Consider the following 21,033-nt stretch of genomic DNA (forward strand, 5'->3'; position numbering starts at 1 on the left):
TAAATTTAACATTCTATTCCATTCCATTCGTTATAAAACAAAACAATTTACAAAATCAATTTTCGTTGCGGTTTAACCTAAATCATATTCTGACACAAATTCATTTATTTTCTCCTCTTTTTAATCTCTACATACAGCACATAAATTTTCATTCACGGCCATGCTAGCAAGCATACACGCTTTCCATCTATTTCTATTTTCGAATCAATAATCGTTAGTTTCACTGTCATCCGGTTACGGATTGTAGTTAGTGCTTGGGTATGTAGTTTTTTAGAATCTACGGGAAATTTCCGAAAAAATGAGTACCCACATGCCATATTGGTCATATGTGACCATATATGGTGACCATATATGGTCATATCCGCCATATGTGATCACATATGACACATGCGAGGGACTATAGGCATGTGGGTACTCATTTTAAAGGGAATTTCAAGGAGATTAACATGGACTAAGAATTTTTGAGATATATTTATGAGTTTAAGAAATATATAAGGGGAAGTTGGCTTGGACTTTTTTGGAATCTACGGGAAATTTCCGAAAAAATGAGTACCCACATGCCAAATTGGTTATTGTGACCATATATGGTCATATCTGCCATATGTGATCACATATGGTCATATGGAAGGGAATATAGGCATGTGGGTACTCATTTTAAAGGGAATTTCAAGGGGAGTAACATGGACTAAGAATTTCTGAGTTATATTTATAAATATAAGAAATATATAGATATATGTGTATTTATATCTGTCTTGTAACTTTTAAGACAAGAGGAAACTTTTGATATGAGAAGTTATTCGTGACCATTTTTTTGGAGTGTAAGGAGATGGGGTTGATCCTTGTCGACCCGAATGTTGCGGTCGGTTAGCAGCCGCCATCACATTGGGGAATTAAAAACTATTTTCTTTTCAATCGTAAAATCACCCGACGGGCCAACAAACTTTAACACTTTTAAAAGTTTAAACTTTTATTTTTTTTTCGGTTTAAGAAAAAGTAGAAATACTTTTAAATTTTTTAGGTTTTCTTTTTTTTTTAGTTATAAAACAAGATACTTGATTTATACCGAGGAAAATTTATAGACTTTTGACAAAATAAAAATATAAGTTTTCGATATTTCAGTCACTACCAACTTGTCTTTGAGATTTATTGTGGTTAAAAAAAAATTATTACTTTTGTTATTGTGTTAGTAAAAATTTATAATTGCGATTTTACAATAAAGCAACAGGTTATGGGCCCTGATTTTTTGTTAGGGCCTAGGGGGCACTATTTAAAAGGTAATTATGAAAGAACCAAGTCAATCGGTCAATTAGTTTCGGAGTTATAGTCATTACAAAAAAAAAGGCACAACCCAAAGCGCGGCAATAAATAATTAAATTGCAATTTTCGGGTTAAATATTGGAGATAGGAAAAAATTAAAAGAGACCTTTTTTGTAGGAAATTTTATTTTCTATCGAAATGGTCTGAAATTTTTTTCATATCTTAATCCGTTAAGCCAGAATTTTTATTTAAAATAAATGAAAATGTGAGTATAGAGAAGAGTGTAAATATTGTGAATATTATTTGAGAGGTGCTGAATGAGCGGAGATGGAGCGGAGGAAATCAATTGACGAACAGTAAATTGTCCTTCCGGTCAGTCCTGCGGATGTGTGGGGATGACGCCGGGTGCGGCTTCACGCCTCGCAAATCGTCTGTCCAACTCAATTTCCGGGCTCGCACACCCCTTAATTTCGGTCACCTTTTTTTAATTTCTCCAATTAAAAGCTATAGTAAATAAAAATATCAATTTTCGTTTAAAATAATTTTTGGAAATTCTTAGTCCATGTTAATCTCCTTAAAATTCCCTTTAAAATGAGTACCCACATGCCTATATTACCTCGCATGTGACCATATGTGATCACATATGGCAGATATTACCATATATGTTCACATATGGCGGATATGACCATATATGGTCACATATGACCAATTTGGCATGTGGGTACTCATTTTTTCGGAAATTTCCCGTAGATTTCAAAAATATCCTCGCCAACTTCCCCCGACTAACGTACAAGCCAATATCCAGGCATTTAACGCACGTGGTTTTACATAAAAGCCCGGCGTGTTTTGTATTTAACGGATAACAAAACCGCGAACAGAACAAAGGATGTAGAGTGGATTCCCGACATGACATGCACCGAAATTTGGGCTGGTTTGTTGAGCGATAACTATTTACAAATTGAATTTAAAGTGATACTATCCCCCTAATCCTCATTCTGGTTCTGTTTCTCCTTCCTTTTAGCTCGTCATACATTAATGCACTTTCAGTAGGCGGTTGGGGGAGAAATAGAAGGCCATTGTGTGCTCACAAACATCCGGATAAAGTAATCCCATGCGCGTAACTTTCAAACTCAATCGCATTGTTAACTAGTGTGCGCTGCTTGCGAAATTATTCATTAAATGTGTACATTTGCCAGATACGAATTCGTATACATATATTATGATGTCCATTTTGAGTTTTAATTTAATTAACTTAAGAGTCCACTGTTATTATTAGCGTTATTAGTTATTATTATAGAAAGCATGTATTATGCAAGATACGAGGTATTTTTATGATAATTTATTAAAAAAGACACTTTTTAATTATCCTTCCGCGCTTTGGGTTTTGTCTTTTTTTTTGCAATGGCTATATCTCCGTAAATAATTGAGATATGAAAAAATTGATAAGGACCTTTTTTATTGAGAATTAAATTTTCTATCAAATAAGTCTTGTAATTTTTCTTATATTATTGATATTTAATCCATAAATCGCAATTTAATTATTTATTGCCGCGCTTTGGGTTGTGTAATGATTTTTAAAATGACTATAATTCCGGAACTAATTGACCGATTGATTTAGTTCTTTAAAAACTTTTCTTTAAAAAGTGTCCCCTAGGTCCTTGCAAAAAATGGGCCAAAAATTCCAACCCTGGTACTGGACCCCATAACCTGTAGGCTAAAAAAATTTCGTAAATAATTTATTTATGAAAAAATTAATAAATACCTTTTTTATAGAGAATAAAAATTTGTATCTTCAATAATTTAGCGGTAATAATAAATATAATTAATAAATCCCGAAATTTATTGAATGATAAATAATAATATGAATTTAACAAGTTGAATTAAGAAGAAGGGAAAAAGTAGAAGTTGATAAAAAAAATATTGAAATATTATATCAGTTTCTCTGTGAGTTATATAACGTATGATTTTTTTATTGGAATAAGTTTAATAAAATGGTAATGGATTTAAGTGAAGGAGAAATTTCGCAAGTGTGTTCAATTGGAAACATCAATAATAGACCGTGAGAATATAAAATAGGTATAGTTATATAGTGTCTTGGAAGATAAAATGACACTGAGAAAGATAAAATAATATGTAAGTTAAGGTATAAGATCTTAAAGTATCAGAGATAAATTTAAGCTAAAGGTTAAAAACTTAGGCCGGGTAAGAAACTTTTAAAGTTTTGATTTCAGTTAAAGCCAGCTACTCTAAAAAGCGATTTAACTTTACTTTTTTAGGATTTTATTACAAATCCCCGATTTTTTTTTTTTATAAGTTCTTGTTAATTGTTAATTTTTTTTATAAAAACAGGTTATGGGCCCTGATTTGTAAAATTTTTAAAACTTCCTGAAAATTTGTAAATTCAATCTATGTAGCTTAATAATTGACAAAAAAATTAAAAATCAGGTTTCCGGGATATTTAATTAAATAATTAGGTTTAAAATTGTAATTTTAACATGTGAAATGGAGATTCCACCAGCCGTGTGTATGGTTAAGAATTTAATGCAATTAACGATTTTAAAAAAATTTTATTTTTATTGAATTAATTCAAGGATTAATTCATTGAATTGATTCAAAAATTTATTCATTGAATTATTTCAAGATTTAATTCAAGAATTAAATCGTCTTAATTCATTGAATTAATTAAAGAATTAATTCAAGAATTAATTCATTGAATTAATTCAAGAATTAATTCGTCTTAATTCATTGAATTAATTCAAGAATTAATTCGCTCTAATTCATTGAATTAATTCAAGAATTAATGCAAGAATTAATTCGTCTTAATTCATTGAATTAATTCGTCTTAATTCATTGAATTAATTCACGAATTAATTCATTGAATTAATTCAAGAATTAATTCATTGAATTAATTCAAGAATTAATTCATTGAATTAATTCAAGAATTAATTCAATAGTTAGACAGTAAACATAAATAAATTTTAAGGTTAGGGACACTCTTTTTGTGTTGTCAAGTTTATACCGGTAATTCAGAGTGCTATATTGTTTTATTAGTCAATTAAATGTTAGTAATTATTTAATAAGTAAATTTATCGGAAATTTCCTCGACAAATGTTATTAATTAATTTTAAGAAAAAAGTATTATTTTTTTATAGACATTCTTTACACTAGGAGGGTACTTGGATCTCCTTAAATTTTGTTTTGGTAGGATTTTATTACAGATCCCCAATTTTTTTTTATAAATTGATCCTGTTAATTGTTAATTTTTTTAAGAAACAGGTTATGGGCCCTGATTTTTTGTAAGAATCTAGGAGACACTATTTAAAAGGTAATTATGAAAGAACCAAATCAATCGGTCGATTAGTTACGAGTTGTAGTCATTACAAAAATCATTACACAACCCAAAGCGCGGCAATAAATAATTAAATTGCAATTTATGGGCTAAATATTGGAGATATGAAAAAATTATAAGAAACCTTTTTTATAGGAAATTTTATTCTCTATAAAAAAGGTCCTAATAAATTTTTATTTCAACTCTTGACCCGGAAATAGGAAATTACGAGAGTTCTATCAGTCAAGCCCCTAAAAGTCACAAGAAAATTTACAGAATCATTTCCTTTGATTAACGAGAGGGTTTACTTAAAAAAAAAAAATAAAAAAAAGTAGAAAAAATAAATAACCCAGTAACTCGCGGGTAATTACGTAAATTATGAGCGTGGGTAATACCAGTTGACTTTATATACAAAGTCTTAGGAATGGCTCTTTCCATTTCTCTTTCCTCAGCCGGGGGTTGTTTGACATCGAATTTAAGAGCTTACAGTTCTCACCGAGGGTGAATAAATTTTTTAACCTTATTTACTAGTTTTTTTTAAACCCCAATATTTATTTGAATTTACTGTTTACAGTGTCGTTAAACGCCGGCGAATTCCAGGTAGTCCGAGTTAGTGAATTTATATAATATTAAAATACCAACCAAGGTTGATTAAATTTCAACAAGATACTAATTTTATTGCAGATAAATTTATATTTATCTTTTTTTTACGTATTAAAATTTTTTACTTACCTTAAAAATTATTATCATTGTTATTAACAAAAAAAATTTAATATCATTAATAATAACAATAATAATAATAATAAAAACTAGCAACATTGCAGTCACTACGTGACTGCCGTAGTGAACTATAAATAAATAAAATTATGGTTTATTAAATATTAAATATTTTGTTAAATATATTTGTTGAATTGCACTGTATTTGCTTAAATATTAACATTTTTAAAGATATAAGCTCATCCCGATGTTACACTCATCAAGAGCTTTCATTTGAGTACCCACATGCATTTTATATATATATATATATATATATATATATATATATATATATATATATATATATATATATATATATATATATATATATATATATATATATAAATATATAAAATATATGAAAAATTGATGTGGGTACTCAATTTAAAGGTCTTGATGAGTGTAATGTAAGGATGAGTTTATATCTTTAAAAATGTCAATATTTCTCAAGATACAAGGTCATTTCTTAATTACTGACATTTTTAAAGATATAAGCTCATCATGTTGTTACACTCATCAAGAGCTTTTATTTGAGTACCCACATGCATTTTTGATATATTTTTCATATATACATATATATATAATATATATAAATATATAAAATATATGAAAAATTGATGTGGGTACTCAAATTAAAGGTCTTGATGAGTGTAATGTAAGGATGAGCTTATATCTTCAAAAATGTCAATATTTCTCAAGATACAAGGTCATTTCTTAATTATGAAAAATATAGATTTAAACTTTAAGGTAGGTTTTATTATTATTATTATTATTATTATTATTAAAAAAAAATTATCAAGGATAAAATTGAAATAAATAAAAAAGAATATTTAATAATTTAAATTCTATTTATTACGTCCATATCTATATATACAATAATTTAATAATTAATAAATACAATGAGTGACGTGAGCTAAAATTTTACAGTTCGGGATACACAATTTTAATTTTTCATTAATCATGGCAGGAATCGACACAAATTTTTGATTTTTTATTTTAAAAATTTAAAATTATTATTGCTCTCAGTCACCAATTGACTCACTCAATCTAATTCAACATATTTACAATTATCCTTAATATTATTAATATAATTATTGTAAGTATTATTATTATTAATAATCATAATTATTATTGAATTATTTACATACGATTAAAATCTATTAATCTGAAAGATAAAAAAATGTAAAAAAGAAATCGAGCGTTAATAAAAAATCAGTCTTAAATCCAAGAGATACAAGAGTACGTACATTTTATCATCTTATCGTTGTTTTATATTTTTTTTCTATACATTTTTCCTACTTACTCATTTATTATGTAGTTACTTAGATATTAAACGCGGTTACTTTTTTTTTACCGAAAAAATGAGCGTTGTAAGGTGAATGTCTTCAAATTCGGTTGTGGTTTGAGTAAAAATTCAATTTTTTAATTACCAGTAATTAGAAATTGTAATTAGGTTGTGATTTTGTTGTAAGATACCTAGAGGACACTTTTCTAAAAAAAGTTTTTAAAGAACCAAGTCAATCGGTCGATTAGTTTCCGAGTTATAGTCATTTTAAAATTCACTGCACAACCCAAAGCGCGGCAATAAATAATTTGACATTCACCTTACTAAAACAAAAAAGTTATCGAAAAATACTATTGCAATCTTTGATAGTAATCATTTCAATATCACGTACAACCGCTGAATAATTGCTATCAGTATTAACTTTATGCTACGTATTGAGCGTGGTATTACCAATACTGGAGATGAAACTCGGACAAGGATTATTATTGTCCAGCCTATCCCCACTCTGGAGTGAAAAGTGACGATATGACATGTATTCCGGAGGATTTGGCGCCAGAGGCTGTTCCCGCTTCATAGCCGCCCTCTGTTTCTTCATCTTCATATATCCAAGAATCGACACCAGGACAATAAAAACCACAAACCCCATGCAGCTACCAACTATCAATCCTAACCTCCTGGTCAAAATGGTGGCTATGCCAGTTCTTTCCGACGAAGTGTCCCCAATAATAGAATCCGGAGCATCTAGAGTTCTAACTTCAGTGCACTTGCTCATCGGAGAGTTAACCATCATCTGGGCTAGGTTAGATCCCGAATTAATTAGATCATCCGTGAAATTCTGGTTAGTTCCAAGGTCTTCCGGTAGAGGAGTCATCCAATTTCCGAGTCCAAGGACACAGATCAGGTATTGGGTGTTTGGAAGTAGCTTAGACAGCTGGACAGACCTTGCTTTTGGGTCTAGAAGCTTTCCTCGTACCTGTAAAAATTAATAAAAATTTATTAGCCAACAGGTTATGGGGCCCAGTACTAGAGTTGGAATTTTAGGCTCATTTTTCGTAGGACCTAAGGGACACTTTTCTTCGAAAAGTGTCTAAAGAACTGAGTCAATAGGTCGATTAGTTTACGAATTATAGTCATTACAAAAATCATTGCACAACCCAAAGCGCGGCAATAAATAATTAAATTGTGATTTATGGGCTTAATATTGGAGAAAAAAATGATCGAGGATAAAATTGAAAAAAAAAATATTTAATAATTTAAATTCTATTTATCACGTCCATTTCTATAAATACAATAATTAAATAATTAATAAATACAATAAGTGACTTGAGCTGAAATTTCACAGTACGGGGTACACAATTTTAATTTTCATTAATCATGGCCAAGAATCGACACTAATTTTTGATTTTTATTTTAAAAATTTAAAATTATTATTGCTCTCAGTCACCAATCGACTCACTCAATCTAATTCAACATATTTACAATTATCTTTAATATTATTAATATAATTATTGTAAGTATAATTATTATTAATCATCATAATTATTATTGAATTATTTACATACGATTAAAATCTATTAATTTGAAAGATAAAAAAATGTAAAAAAGAAATCGAGCGTTAATAAAAAATCAGTTTAAATCCAAGAGATACAAGAGTACGTACATTTTATCATCTTATTGTTGTTTTACATTTTTTTTCTATTCATTTTTCCTACTTACTCATTTATTATGTAGTTACTTAGATATTAAACGCGGTTACTTTTTTTTTTTTACCAAAAAAATGAGCATTGTAAGGTGAATGTCTCCAAATTTGGTTGTGGTTCGAGTAAAAAGTCAATTTTTTAATTACCAGTAATTAGAAATTGTAATTAGGTTGTGATTTTTTGTAAGATACCTAGGGGACACTTTTCTAAAAAAAAGTTTTTAAAGAACCAAGTCAATCGGTCGATTAGTTTCCGAGTTATGGTCATTTTAAAATTCACAGCACAACCCAAAGCGCGGCAAAAAACAATTAAATTGCGATTTATGGGGTAAATATCAATAATTATAAGAGACTTAACCCAGAAATGACAATTTATAGGCTTGAATTGATAAACTTAGTTTTATGACAGATATACTATTCATAAAAAGTTAATGCGTGATTGTTCTTGGTTAAAAGAGGGAAGCTATTGTTAGAAGAGCGTAAGGCCTATTGTTAGAAACTTTAAATACCTCGTTGACATTGCCGATAGTGTGATAGGCAACTTGGTACCCGTGTAGGCCGGAGTGATTGCGACTCTGCCAGGAAACTAGGACGGAGAAGGGCTGGATGTCTTGAATAGCAAGCTTGATGACGAGAGGGGACGAACAAAAGGCTCGAGGATCAAGGTCAAGAAATACTAGACCACGAAGCTCTGGTGGCTGGTCGCATCGAAGTGACCCAGGCGATGATTCCATGCTGGGGATACTGCCCAGCTGGTTGTTACCATTCCGGTGATCGATTCCGACTAGTTTCTGGTGGTCTCTTAGCCATTCCCAAAGTTCTTGCGATTCACAGCCGCAATGCAATGGATTTTCTGTAACAGATTTCATTACTATTGGAATTTTTTTTTATTTCAAATAACCAGAAAAAGTTTGTATGAGTATTGTCACATAAAAGTTATGACACATCGAATATAAAATTGTGAGTTTATGTCTATTGAAAACGATAAAATTCGATTTAAGACTTGGATGTATAACTTTTTCCGATCAATACTCGGCTTATAGTTTGTTTGAAAAACAAACCTGATTGCTAACCGCTATTTTTATCTTGATTATACTCAAAAAACTTGAATTTTCGGATTAAAATTATGATTTTAAAAATTACTACTACTTTTTTTCAAATTACTTTCACCAAAATCTCTAGCTCTAACCTTCAAGAATCTAAAAAAAAAATTTACCAAGAGCTATCTAGTCGCTACCCACCATAAAAATGGCGTAAAAACCCCAAAAACACGATTTTTTTCATACCTAACAAAGAAAACTTTTTTCCTATGGAAAATTTTCAAACTTAAAAAATTTTTTTGTATTCTAGAGGTAATTTGTCAACTTTTTTTACTTTTAAAACTTTTTCCTATCTCTAATATTTTCCAAGTTAAAAAATCCCTAAAAATAACCTTCTAACTTTCACTTCAAAATTTCCCACCAAAAATTTTTCAATTTCTTACCTTCAGCTCGTAGACTTCTAATTTGTGTCTCCAGAGGCCTGAATGCATTAAGCGGAAGATTCTCCAAGTAATTCCTGCTCAAATCTAGTAACCTAAGCTTCTTTAACGGCCTGAAAGCTTCACTAGAGATAGCATTGATCCAATTTCCATACAAATGAAGTTCTATTAAATTAACCAAGTTCTTAAAAGTCTCCTTGCCTACTACCCCAATGTGATTATAAGAAAGGTCTAAAATCTGTAGCATTTTCAAATCCACCGGGAATTCTTCAAGTTCTTTCAACCGATTCCTGGTCAGATTAAGAATTCTAAGGTACTCCATACCCTGAAGCCGTTCTTTAGGCAGTAGTTCCAAGCTATTGGCGCCCAAATGAAGAGTCAGGAGATTTGGAAGCGGCCGGAAGGCACCTGGTGATATTCTGATGATGCAATTCTTGTCCAAGAACAGGTGCAACAACGCTGGAAACCCTTCAAAATCCTGACTAGTGACAATCGACAGGTTGGTACCAGTGATATGAACTTCTTGCAACTGAGGATAGATCGCATCAGCTGGCATTTCATGGATCCTAACCAAAGGATTCCTGGTAAGGTTCAGCCAGGTCAATCCTGGAAGATTTTGGCCTGATAGCGCGACTGCTGGAACCTGGAGGAACCGATTCTCCGACAGATCAACGCGTCTTAGCAGGGGTGAATTTACAAAAAAGTTAGCTGGCAGAGCAGTCAAGTGGTTGTTGCTCAAGTCAACAGCAAGCAGCCTGGTCAAGTTGGACATAGCGAATCCAAATAAGGACTCAATCTTATTCCCACTGAGATCCATCTCTCTCAAGTAGACAATACTGGTCAGACTTCCCATGTCCACCGTGACGATCCAATTGTTTGCTAATGACAGTATCTCCAAGTTGATCAAGCTCTTGATTGACAAATACGGAACCTCTATGATCCTGTTGTAGTCAATCCTGAGCTCCCTGAGCTGGCCAAAGGGTTCGAATATCCCCGTAGGCAAACTTCGGAGAGAATTGTGGTCCAGCTGCAACCTAGTCAAATTCTGGTTCCATTTAAAGGTTACTTCATCAGCATGAACCAGTTGGACTTCGCTGATCACCAATTCCTGAAGATTCGGCAGACCTCTGAAGTTCTTTTCGTTCAGGTAAGTAAAATTGTTTCCTGAAGCAGTCAAGCTCTTCAAACTTGGAATCTCTAATTGTGACAATGCTTCAGCAGTCAGAAAATTCTGATCTAAATTAAGCTCAGTGATCTGATGAAGATCAGCAAAGCTTTCGTTTTCAATTTCGACAATCGAGCAGTTCCTCAGGTTGATGATCCTGATGGGCAGTCCTTGGAGGAACATGGTGGCATGCAGTCTGGTTAATTGGTTATTAGCAAGATCCAAGATCCTGAGCTTCTTCAATGTGGTCAACGCATAAGGATCTATTGACCTAACTCCGTTGTCCTGTAAGTACAATTCTTCCAACTCATGGAGCTCAGCGAAGGTTTGGGCAGTGATGTGCTGCAATTGGTTCATGCTAAGCTCAATAAACTTCAAAGCTTGCATAGGTTTAAACGCCGAGTCTTCAATGGAAGCAATTGAATTGTTGGTCAAGTATAGCCGCTCTACCAAAAGCAGGTCTCTGAATAACGCAGCCTGGAGATGAGTGAGTTTGTTGTGGCCCAGCCACATGATCCTCACCGACGCTTGGCCTCTCAAGGAATCATTATGCAGGACAGCAAGTCCGTTGCTGTCCAGCTGGATGGACACCAAGGAGCCGGTTTCTGCTCCAGAAGACAGTTGGAACACGTCTCCTAGTGACGTAAGCTGGTTCCCTTGAAGGTTGATGTGCTGGAGGGAGTTCAGGGTCTTCAGAGCGCCAGGTTCTATGCCAGAAATGGAATTGCTCTGGAGATGCAGCTCCAGGAGGTCATTTAGGGGGGTAAAGACCCCTTTTTTGATCTGGCTGATTCTGTTCTCTTGGAGCCGGAGCTCCCTGAGCTGGCTGATGGGTCCAAAGGTTCCAGGTTTGAGATCAGAGATCCGGTTTCCATCAAGAGAAACTGCTGTGAGGTTGCTGCAGAAGCTGAAAAAGTCAGTCGGGATGCTTTCGATGAAGTTGTTGGACAAATGAAGCTGGGAGAGTTGACCTAACCCTGATAGACCCCTGGAATCAATTCTACGAATAGCGTTTTGTTGCAGGTAGATCACTGCCAGGTTGTTGCTGCCAAGAAAAGAGTCAGCTGGCAGCTCCAGGATGTTGTTTTCTGCTAAATAGAGCTCATGGAGCTCAGCAAGCTTGGAGAAGACACCACTGATGTAGTGGATGTGGTTGTGGCTTAGTTCTATGTTCCGGAGTCTAGGATTTGATTGGAAGCTTCCGGTATCCAGGAAGACGATCTTATTGTGGCTCAGGTCTAAAGATTCTAATTCTTTTAGCGAGATGAAGGCATCCTTGTGGACGGTTTCGATGGAGTTGTAGTACAAGGACAGAGTGTGGAGGAACGGAAAGGCAGAGAAGCAATCAGGACCTAGCTCGTCGAAGTTGTTGGAGCTCAGGTCCATGATCAGCAAGCTGAAAATTCTGGAGTATCCGTCATTAGGCAGCTGGGAAATCTCGTTCCAGGCCAGCCGCAATGATGCCAAGTTCTCCAGGCGTCTTAGCGCTGCTATTGGAAAGAGCTTCAGCTTGTTTTCTGATAGGTCCAGGTCAGTCATAGTGGCTTCTAGACCCGCGAAACTGTGCTCTGATATCTTGGAGATGGCGTTGCCTTTCAGGGAAAGCTTCAGCAGCTTCAAGCCCCAGAAGCAGTAGGAGGGTAAATCCTGGATCAGGTTGCTTTCAAGATCTAGGGCCATTAATTTGTGGAGCTCTGCTAGAGACTTCTGGGGGACCTGGTCCAGGCGGCTGGATACTAAAGCTAGAGATTCCAAGCTGTCCTTGATAGGTAAGAATGCTTCTTCTGCTATGTCGTTGACGTATGAGTGAGAGATCTGGAGATGTCGGATCTGCGAAGGTGGGAAGGACCTCAATCGCAGCTCTGTTATGGTCTTGTCCAGCTCGTAGATGCTCAGTGATTGGACCACAGTTGGTCCTGCAAGAGGTAAGGTTAGCAGAATATCTTGGTGTTGGAGGATTGAGGAGACTTACCTGCGTCCAATACGGTCTGCATTGTTTTCCTTAGGGTCTCTTCGTTGGCGCCAGCGCACTCCAGGAAAAGGCCATCCTCGAAGTTGTAACAAGGACATCCTGGAATTTGCTCACTTGGTGGACACTCGGCTGTTTGGCAGAGAATTGTTGGGACCAGTGCCAGAAGTATTAGTAGTGTCTTGAGGAAGTTGGAACACGTTGATAGTTCAGCCATCACTGAATTTCTGGAAGCAGATGAAACGGGGGTGAGTATGGTTATTATTATTATTATTGTGCGGGGTGGAAATAAACAGAAATATAATAGCTTGTGAGATGCATTGTTTGGGTTATACTCCTGTTGTTTGTACGACCTGAGAATATAGATATTATCTGTTTATATATTCAGTGGAACAAATGCGCATACTGACGGTGAATTGAATTCTCGGGTGGAAAAAAAAGTACTGTGCATGACCGGGATACTTATAGAAATGGTTTTATTGTTTTGAAAATGTCGATTTTGAAAGACAAACACCAGAATTATAAAGAAAATTGAATTTATTGGGAGAAACTGTGGATTTTTTTAGGATTAAAAATTTTTTTTAAGAAATTTTTTTTGTAGAATACTTGGATTAAAGCCTCAGGATACTGAAAAAAAATATTCCAAGGGGTAGCTAGTTGGTATCTCGAAGAAAAATGACGTTAAAACGCCAAAAACAGGGTTTTTTTCATACCTAACAAAGAAAACTTTTTTCCTATCGGAAATTTTAAGAATTAAAAAATTTTTTTGTATTTTAGGGATAATTTATCAACTTTTTTTACTTTTATAATTTTTTCCTATCTTTAATATTTTCTTGGAAAAAAAATTTAGAAAAATCAGAAGTAAGTTTTTGTGATTTCGGCGGTTAAGCGAAAAAATAAAGGCGTGGGTGGCTCTAGAGAATTGAGTGATGAGAGACAAGTGAAACTAAGCCCTGGGAATGGGTTTGGTGTCGGAAAATCGAAATTTATCAAACGGATTTACTGGTGAGACATTTTGTGATGCAATGAGAATCTAGATTTTGCATTTGCCCGGGAGCGTTTTTCACTATAATGTCTGTCGTAGTTTTATCTAAAGTCACGCTTCAAAGAAATCAATGTAAAAAAAAATATATATATCTTACATATCAGAGAGTTGTCTATTCGACATTTTTATCACATACTTCGCGTCAAGTACTCAATACGAATATAAATATAAATATCGGAACGGAATATATATATAAAAATAAATAGAGCAACTTTGAGGCAGCTGAATCGAAAGAGAAAAAAACTAAGTTTGTTAGCCCAGATCGGCTAGAATAAATAACTCACTGAAAAACTTTCAGTATGCTTTTTCAAAATAAAACTTATGATAAAAGGTTAAGTGTCAACATCGACCAATAGAATTTTTAAATTTACAACCCTTTGAACACTTTTAACATAAATTTTCGAAAAAAAGCCCTTTTTTAACTCCCGATTTCCAAGGTCTGATTTCTATGCTCCATAGCTTCGGAACTATCGCCGCCACATTGTAGGCAATCACCTCACCTTATCGGAAATTTCATAGCCTACAAAAAAGTACTGAAATGTTTTTTCGATATCTCTAACCATTTCGCTAAAAAACGAGGGCCAAAAATGGGCTTCCGAATGACCTTGAAAATTCAGGCCCGATTTTAAGGGCCTGTAGCTCGGAAACTATTGGAGCTAGATGTACGATATACAGACATTTTTTGTAGGGAATTTAACGGTCTATAAGTAGGTGTAGTCATTTTTTTAATACCATAAATAGGGGGCGCAAAAATCAGGTCAAAAGTTTAAAGTCAATTTTTATGCAAAATTTTTGTAATAATTACGTTAGTTTGTGGGTTGCGGAAAAAAAATTGAAAGTTTAGAATCCTCTGACCAAGAGCTTTTAATACGTCTACAACCGAGGGGAGCTTAATGGTCAGTTGTAAAGGCTACTTAGTGAATAATAACGTCAGTAATGATAATGGAAGAAGTTTAAACAGAGTGAAAACACTTTAGAATGCAGCGCTTTTCTACAGATGAAACCAACTTGACTTAAAATGTGTCCGGTCTGAATAATACACGGTAATCTCGGTACTTAGGGACTGAAAGGGGGGAGGGCGAAGGGAGGGTCTAATGTAACGTTTAAATCTGACGAAACATCTAGCGGTTGAATTTGCGTGGTTGTAATTGTCCGGGGCCATTACAACCAAATTGGGCTATTTTGGTCGGATAATCATTGAAAGTCAGATCATTGGAATCAACATAAATTCTAATGTCTTTCCACAAAAATATTTTACAATAGATTAATCTTGGTATTGACCTACTGAATATTTCATATGAATCCGGAATCGGAATGATGAAACCCATTGATCTGAAATGCGTTTCAAATTCAAGTTGTATTTTCATGATAAATCAACTCCATGCTCATCCTCATCTTCATTCTCATCTACATCCATATTCCCTTTATATTCTATTCTATTTTATGTATACTATCTTCTTCATCAACATATACATTTACATACCCTCCTTATATCCATATATATTTCGCTGAAGCAAACTCCACCCCGCATACACACTTATACACATACTGAATCTAGTACATTTCGGCAAGAACCACAAGTCAAATTAAACTCAGTACAGTAATCAAATATACATCGCTATATGACAGTCAAAGTACACACCATCCACTTGCATATATAAAGTCAACAATCCCAACTCACAAATAGTATCTCATAATTGAGAACTTTGTCATATTGTCTGCTATATACTCTCTATGTTTAGTTGCTAATCACAGATCATGTGCTTCACTGGTATGAAATTCAAATAATTACTATTGTCAAGCAAATATATGCACAAAAAAGTTTCATTTCCCTTGAGGGTCATTTTTAAAATTTTTTTTCTCGATATTGGTTGGAGATAGGATAAAATTATAAGAGTAAAAAAAGTTGACAAATATCCTCTAAAATGCGAAAAAATTTTTTTAATTTAAAAATTTTACATAGGAAATAAGTTTTCTTTGTTAGGTATGAAAAGAACCACGTTTTTAGTCCTTCAGCGCCGTTTATCGTCAAGGTAACGTATCAAATAAATTTGGGAAAATTTTTAGTGTATTTTTGAGATTTAGAGCTTGAAATTTTAGCAAAAATATTTTCAAAAAAAAATTTTTTTCAATATAATTATTAGAGTCAAAAATAAAAATTTCAATTTTTTGGCTTTTACGCCTTGTTAGAATAACATACGACGTCTGTTAGACACTCAGGATGTTTATTTCAGAATTTAAATGTATGAAAACTCTAATTGCAGGCTGTTTGCAACATAAATTTATCTTGCTAACATGCAAAAACCGTATGGAGAATATTTGAGAGCACGGAAAACATTGGATTATCAGAACTCCAAATAAAATTCGAATTCAGATTCAGATTGAGCGTCAGTATATATTCATATTTCATAAGCCAGTCTATGAATTCGTAAACTGACGAGCGGAATAAATGTTCGGAGTATAAATTTCATTATCTAGGATGCCAGATGAATATTCCGAGAGTTTCCTACAATATGTTCACAAATCTTTATTATTTGTTTCCTAAAAAAACAAAAACTATTTCAATTTTCAATTTACGAAAACAATCCCCGAATATTCTTAAGAGCATAATGTTTTAATTAACAATATTGTTATCGCGATGTACTGTGACACCCCCCACCTTCTCCAAGCCGCGCAAAAAAAGTCTTCTAAATAAATATCTTTCTTTTTTGCTATTAAAAAACACAATCTTCATCTATTCCATTCCATTGTATTTTATCTCTATTTTTCTTGCCTCAATTTAAGTTTTTTTTTATCCCTCCAGTTTTTTTTATCATTCTACCACTGTTTCTATTTCAATAGCATTTACATTTTACCGTGTACGTATACGTGATATTCACCATCTCATTTTATTTCCCGGGTTTTCACTGTTGTACACCCCACTTCTATTTTAACAATACTTCCAGCTTCATATTATTCATATATATGAATGACTATATATATATATATATATATATAGAGAGAGAGAGAGAGAGAGACTTATCTAGATGTCCTCGTTCAAATAATCTCTTTATATTTGAACAAGTGGTTCACTTTAATACCTTCACATGGGATTGTCATACCGATTCATCCCTTGTTAAATTTACGAGTGGTAACTCGAGGTGATCAAAAATTTACTTTTAATTTATAACATTCTCATTATTAATAAATACATTCATGTTAAATTCATGCAAATAACAAAAATTTCATTTATTACACCACTAATATTCATTTTTTCAGGTATTATTTCACCTTTATACCTCATAAAAAAATTAACTAACTTAACTTTTCCCCCCAAAAAACCCTATTTTAATTCCTCAAATTTCCGCAATTTCAGAGGTCTGATTTTAAACCTCCATAACTTTGTACCAAATGACGCGATACTGCAGACAATAGCCTCTTTTTATAGGAAATTTTATTGCCTATCGAAAAGTACTGAAATGTTTTTTCGATATCTCAAGCCATTTGGCCACAAATCAAGGTCCAAAAATAGACTCCCGAATGACCTTGAAACTTCAGGGCCGATTTTGAAGGCCTGTATCTCGGAAACTATTGTATCTAGAAGTTCGACATAGAAACGTTTTTTGTAGAAAATTTAAAGCCCTAGAAGTAGGTGTGCTTATTTTTTTAATACCATGAATAGAGGGCGCAAAAATCAACTCCATAGTTAAAAGCCCGATTTTAGTAAAATTGGTCGTTTCAGCTGAGTGCTTTTATTTGAATATTATTCGACAAAAGAGTGGTTTATTAATCGAAATCCTCGACCAAAATTTAAGTGTTAAATATTTATAGAGGGTATTTACATTATTGAGAAGATAGAGTGGATTTTTTACTAAAAAAACCCTCTTCTAAATCCAAGGCGAGAAATCTCTAAAGCTAGAAATAAAGATTATATAAGATAAATATAAATTTTATGGATGTTAGTTTTTTTTATTCATTATTTGAGTCTCTTTGTTTTATAGAAAAAACCTCGGAAGGAAGGAATAGTAATGGTTAAAGAGGGTGGAGAAAGTTAAATCTAAGAACTGTGAGAGAGGAACGCTCGAGATAGTGATTTTAATCTTGAAAATTAGTCTCCGGAGAAGTTTGATACTGTGAAGCCGGTTGATGATGTAGTGGTAAGTCTTTGGTGATAAGGAAACGTGAGTCTACGACCAAATGAGTAAATTACGTGTTCTACCCAAAGGTTACTATGTGCTTGGAATAATATTTTTACTGCTACATTTCTTTTTTTTTTTTTTTTTAATAATTAATTGCTTTAGATGGTTCATTTCAGATAGACACCATAATTCACAATTTTATTTATTTTAGCTGACCATCTTGCCCCCTGCCGAATTCGAACCCGTTAAAGTATGTTACAGTAGCATCAATACTAATATAATTTTCCTTGGACCAACCAAAATCGGCCGATAAACTTTCGAGTTACAGCCCTTTAAAAAAGGCATCTCTTAAATGTCCTTCTGGAGGTCGAGGGTTCGAATCCCGGGTAGAGTTTTTTTTTTGTAAAATATTTTTAAAAGGAAAACCTGTTAAGACGGAAAAAAAAAAAAAAATAAGCGTGTATGACGCTGACAAATCCGATACTGGAGAACAGAAGCGAAATAAACCGGCGTTGTGCTGTGAAAAACAAAAAAAGGTAACTACTCAATATCGATTTTATACTTTTACATATACTCGTACAGTTGCATTTTATCGCATTCTCATCACGACATGATGCATATGCTTTGTAGCGACGTCAAAGTACAGTTTTCCACCGTTCACAATATTCTACAGAGATTTATTCATGCATTAATATGTTTTTTTTCCAGGCACTCATATTTTTCTTTGTTCTCAAAAATATAAATATTTTTTAAAAAGAAACGTTTAATTAAAAATTCATTGATATGTGTTAAGCACAGCTTATCGTCGTTATTTAATTAGATATTAATTACAGCGGTATCTCAAATGACAGTCTATTTATATACATACATATATACCATAATTGATAGATATAAATATACACGGTAATTAATCTTTGTAAGCTAATCTATTGTTTTATCGATAAACTCGTTATTCTATAAAGTATTTTATATTTTATATCTAATATTAATTACCGGCAAATGCATTTAAAGTCACCATAGACGGCTACTAGATATTGTACGAGGGTGTAATTAATTTTTATCCGCCTTTTAAAGCCAATTTTCTGAAAAATTTTTTTTTTCATCCCGGAAGAATTATTTTTCCCTAGAAAATTTTTCTGATTTTCCGCCTAAAATCTTACCTCAGACTGTCAATAGTACAATGATAATTTTAGTGAGATCATTTTAGTGATCATTGAGAAGCTAGAGGGCACTAAAATCCAAAAAACGTGATTTTTTTCATACCTAACAAAGAAAACTTTTTTCCTATGGAAAAATTTTGAAATAAAAAAATTTTCTTGTATTCTAGGTGCAATTTGTCAACTTTTTTTACTCTTATAATTTTGTCGTATCTTTAATTATTTCCGTGAAAAAAAAATCATGAAAAAAAAAAAGATTTTTTTTCGCATGAAGTATTACTTTTTTACCGCAATATAAAATCTACAATATGTGACAATCGTGAATTAGTCAGCCGTCAAAATAATGAGTCTTCAGAACGTAATAATCGATTATTAACGCGCGAAAAAACACTGTGAATTAAACTACAGGCGACTTGCCATTGATATTTATCAAAAACTAAAAATTTACATCATCATTTCTTCAAACTATAAATTAATTCCATTGTTAAAAAAAGTTTCTTGTAACTCATTTTCTTAACTTTTAACATTTACATACGTTTAATATTTCAGTAAGTATTTTATTTTTTTTTCATCCTCCGAATAAACTTTAAATTCATGAGCCTCTCAAAGGAATCCAATTCTATCGTATTTCCAATATTCTTTCTGATTAAACCCATTTGTTCCGTTCAATAAGATAATAGTAACAGTAAGTTTACATAGTATATATATATGTTTTGTATGCAAAACGACAGCTTTAAGATAAACTAGGTCATATTTTGAAAATATACAAGCGACAAGGGAAATCATATTTAAAATCTAAATCCTTTGATCAAGCTCCGTTCCGGATGATAAATGGAAACGTAAATAAAAGATGTGCAAAAAATAAAATAAAAAAAACTTTTTTTTCCGTATTAAAATAAGTTCGATACTCAGGCAATTAAATTTCTGCCGGATCCAGACATTGAACGTTTATTGAATTTGTCTGTAGGTTTTACCCCTCAGAAGGTAAATTCAATCTACGGAGATTTTCTCAATGGGCCGCTCCTTCCTTTAATACCGTCTGCTTCTTTAAAACATTGTTAACTAATTACATTAGGTACCATTGTGTTTTGGTTAATTGATTTTTTTTTTCCTTAGGAAAACTAATCCAATTGTTTTTTCCGTCAAGAATTCAATAAATTCTTGATTTTTCCACCAAACTTTCGCCTATAACCCTAAAAGTATCACCCACTAAAATAAACTATCCAAACTATTTTAATGCGATTATCTAGTGGGTAATGCTCTTATTATCTGCTTTCATAGCATCCCGCATTAGGTTTTGCTAAATTTAACAAAACTACGTAGCTTTACTCCTGAACCCAGTGCTAGAGCTCCTATTGACTATCCTAGACACACAAACTATCGATTTTACGCTCTGATAATCTATTATGCTAGAACAGAACTTATACTAGTGTACGTAAAGTACCCCCACTTTTTGGTATGTTTGCAGCCTCAACATACCTCGAAAAATACAACACACATATATATATATATATATATATATATATATATATATATATATATATATATATATATATATATATATATATATATATATATGTATACACACCCGCCATTTAAACCGCGGTAATGAAATTGTGCATCGTGGCATCACTCCCAGACTACACCAGGTATAATGATGTCCTCGGGCGTTTTACATTTATCCCACTGTCTATATCATTAAAAGCTGGCTTAATAATTATAACACACCTTGATACACATATATGTGTGATTTTATGCAAAAAAAAAATTCAAC

General features: G+C 32.9%; 1 protein-coding gene across 1 annotated transcript in view; it reads right to left on the reverse strand.

The window, feature by feature from the left end:
- Positions 1-6,509: 6,509 nt before the first annotated feature.
- LOC123263495 (protein artichoke-like) overlaps positions 6,510-21,033 on the reverse strand; it is a 36,851-nt gene continuing 22,327 nt past the window's right edge. Inside the window, exons 3-6 of the mRNA XM_044726304.1 lie at positions 12,943-13,166; positions 9,809-12,886; positions 8,835-9,178; positions 6,510-7,599 (exon numbers count right to left, since the gene is read on the reverse strand). Of these exons, the coding sequence (XP_044582239.1) occupies positions 7,054-7,599; positions 8,835-9,178; positions 9,809-12,886; positions 12,943-13,156 (4,182 nt within the window). The 5' untranslated portion in view covers positions 13,157-13,166 and the 3' untranslated portion in view covers positions 6,510-7,053. The remainder of the gene's footprint in view (positions 7,600-8,834; positions 9,179-9,808; positions 12,887-12,942; positions 13,167-21,033) is intronic.

Source organism: Cotesia glomerata, linkage group LG4 (genome assembly GCF_020080835.1).
Source record: "Cotesia glomerata isolate CgM1 linkage group LG4, MPM_Cglom_v2.3, whole genome shotgun sequence".
NCBI classification, from domain to species: Eukaryota; Metazoa; Arthropoda; class Insecta; order Hymenoptera; family Braconidae; genus Cotesia; species Cotesia glomerata.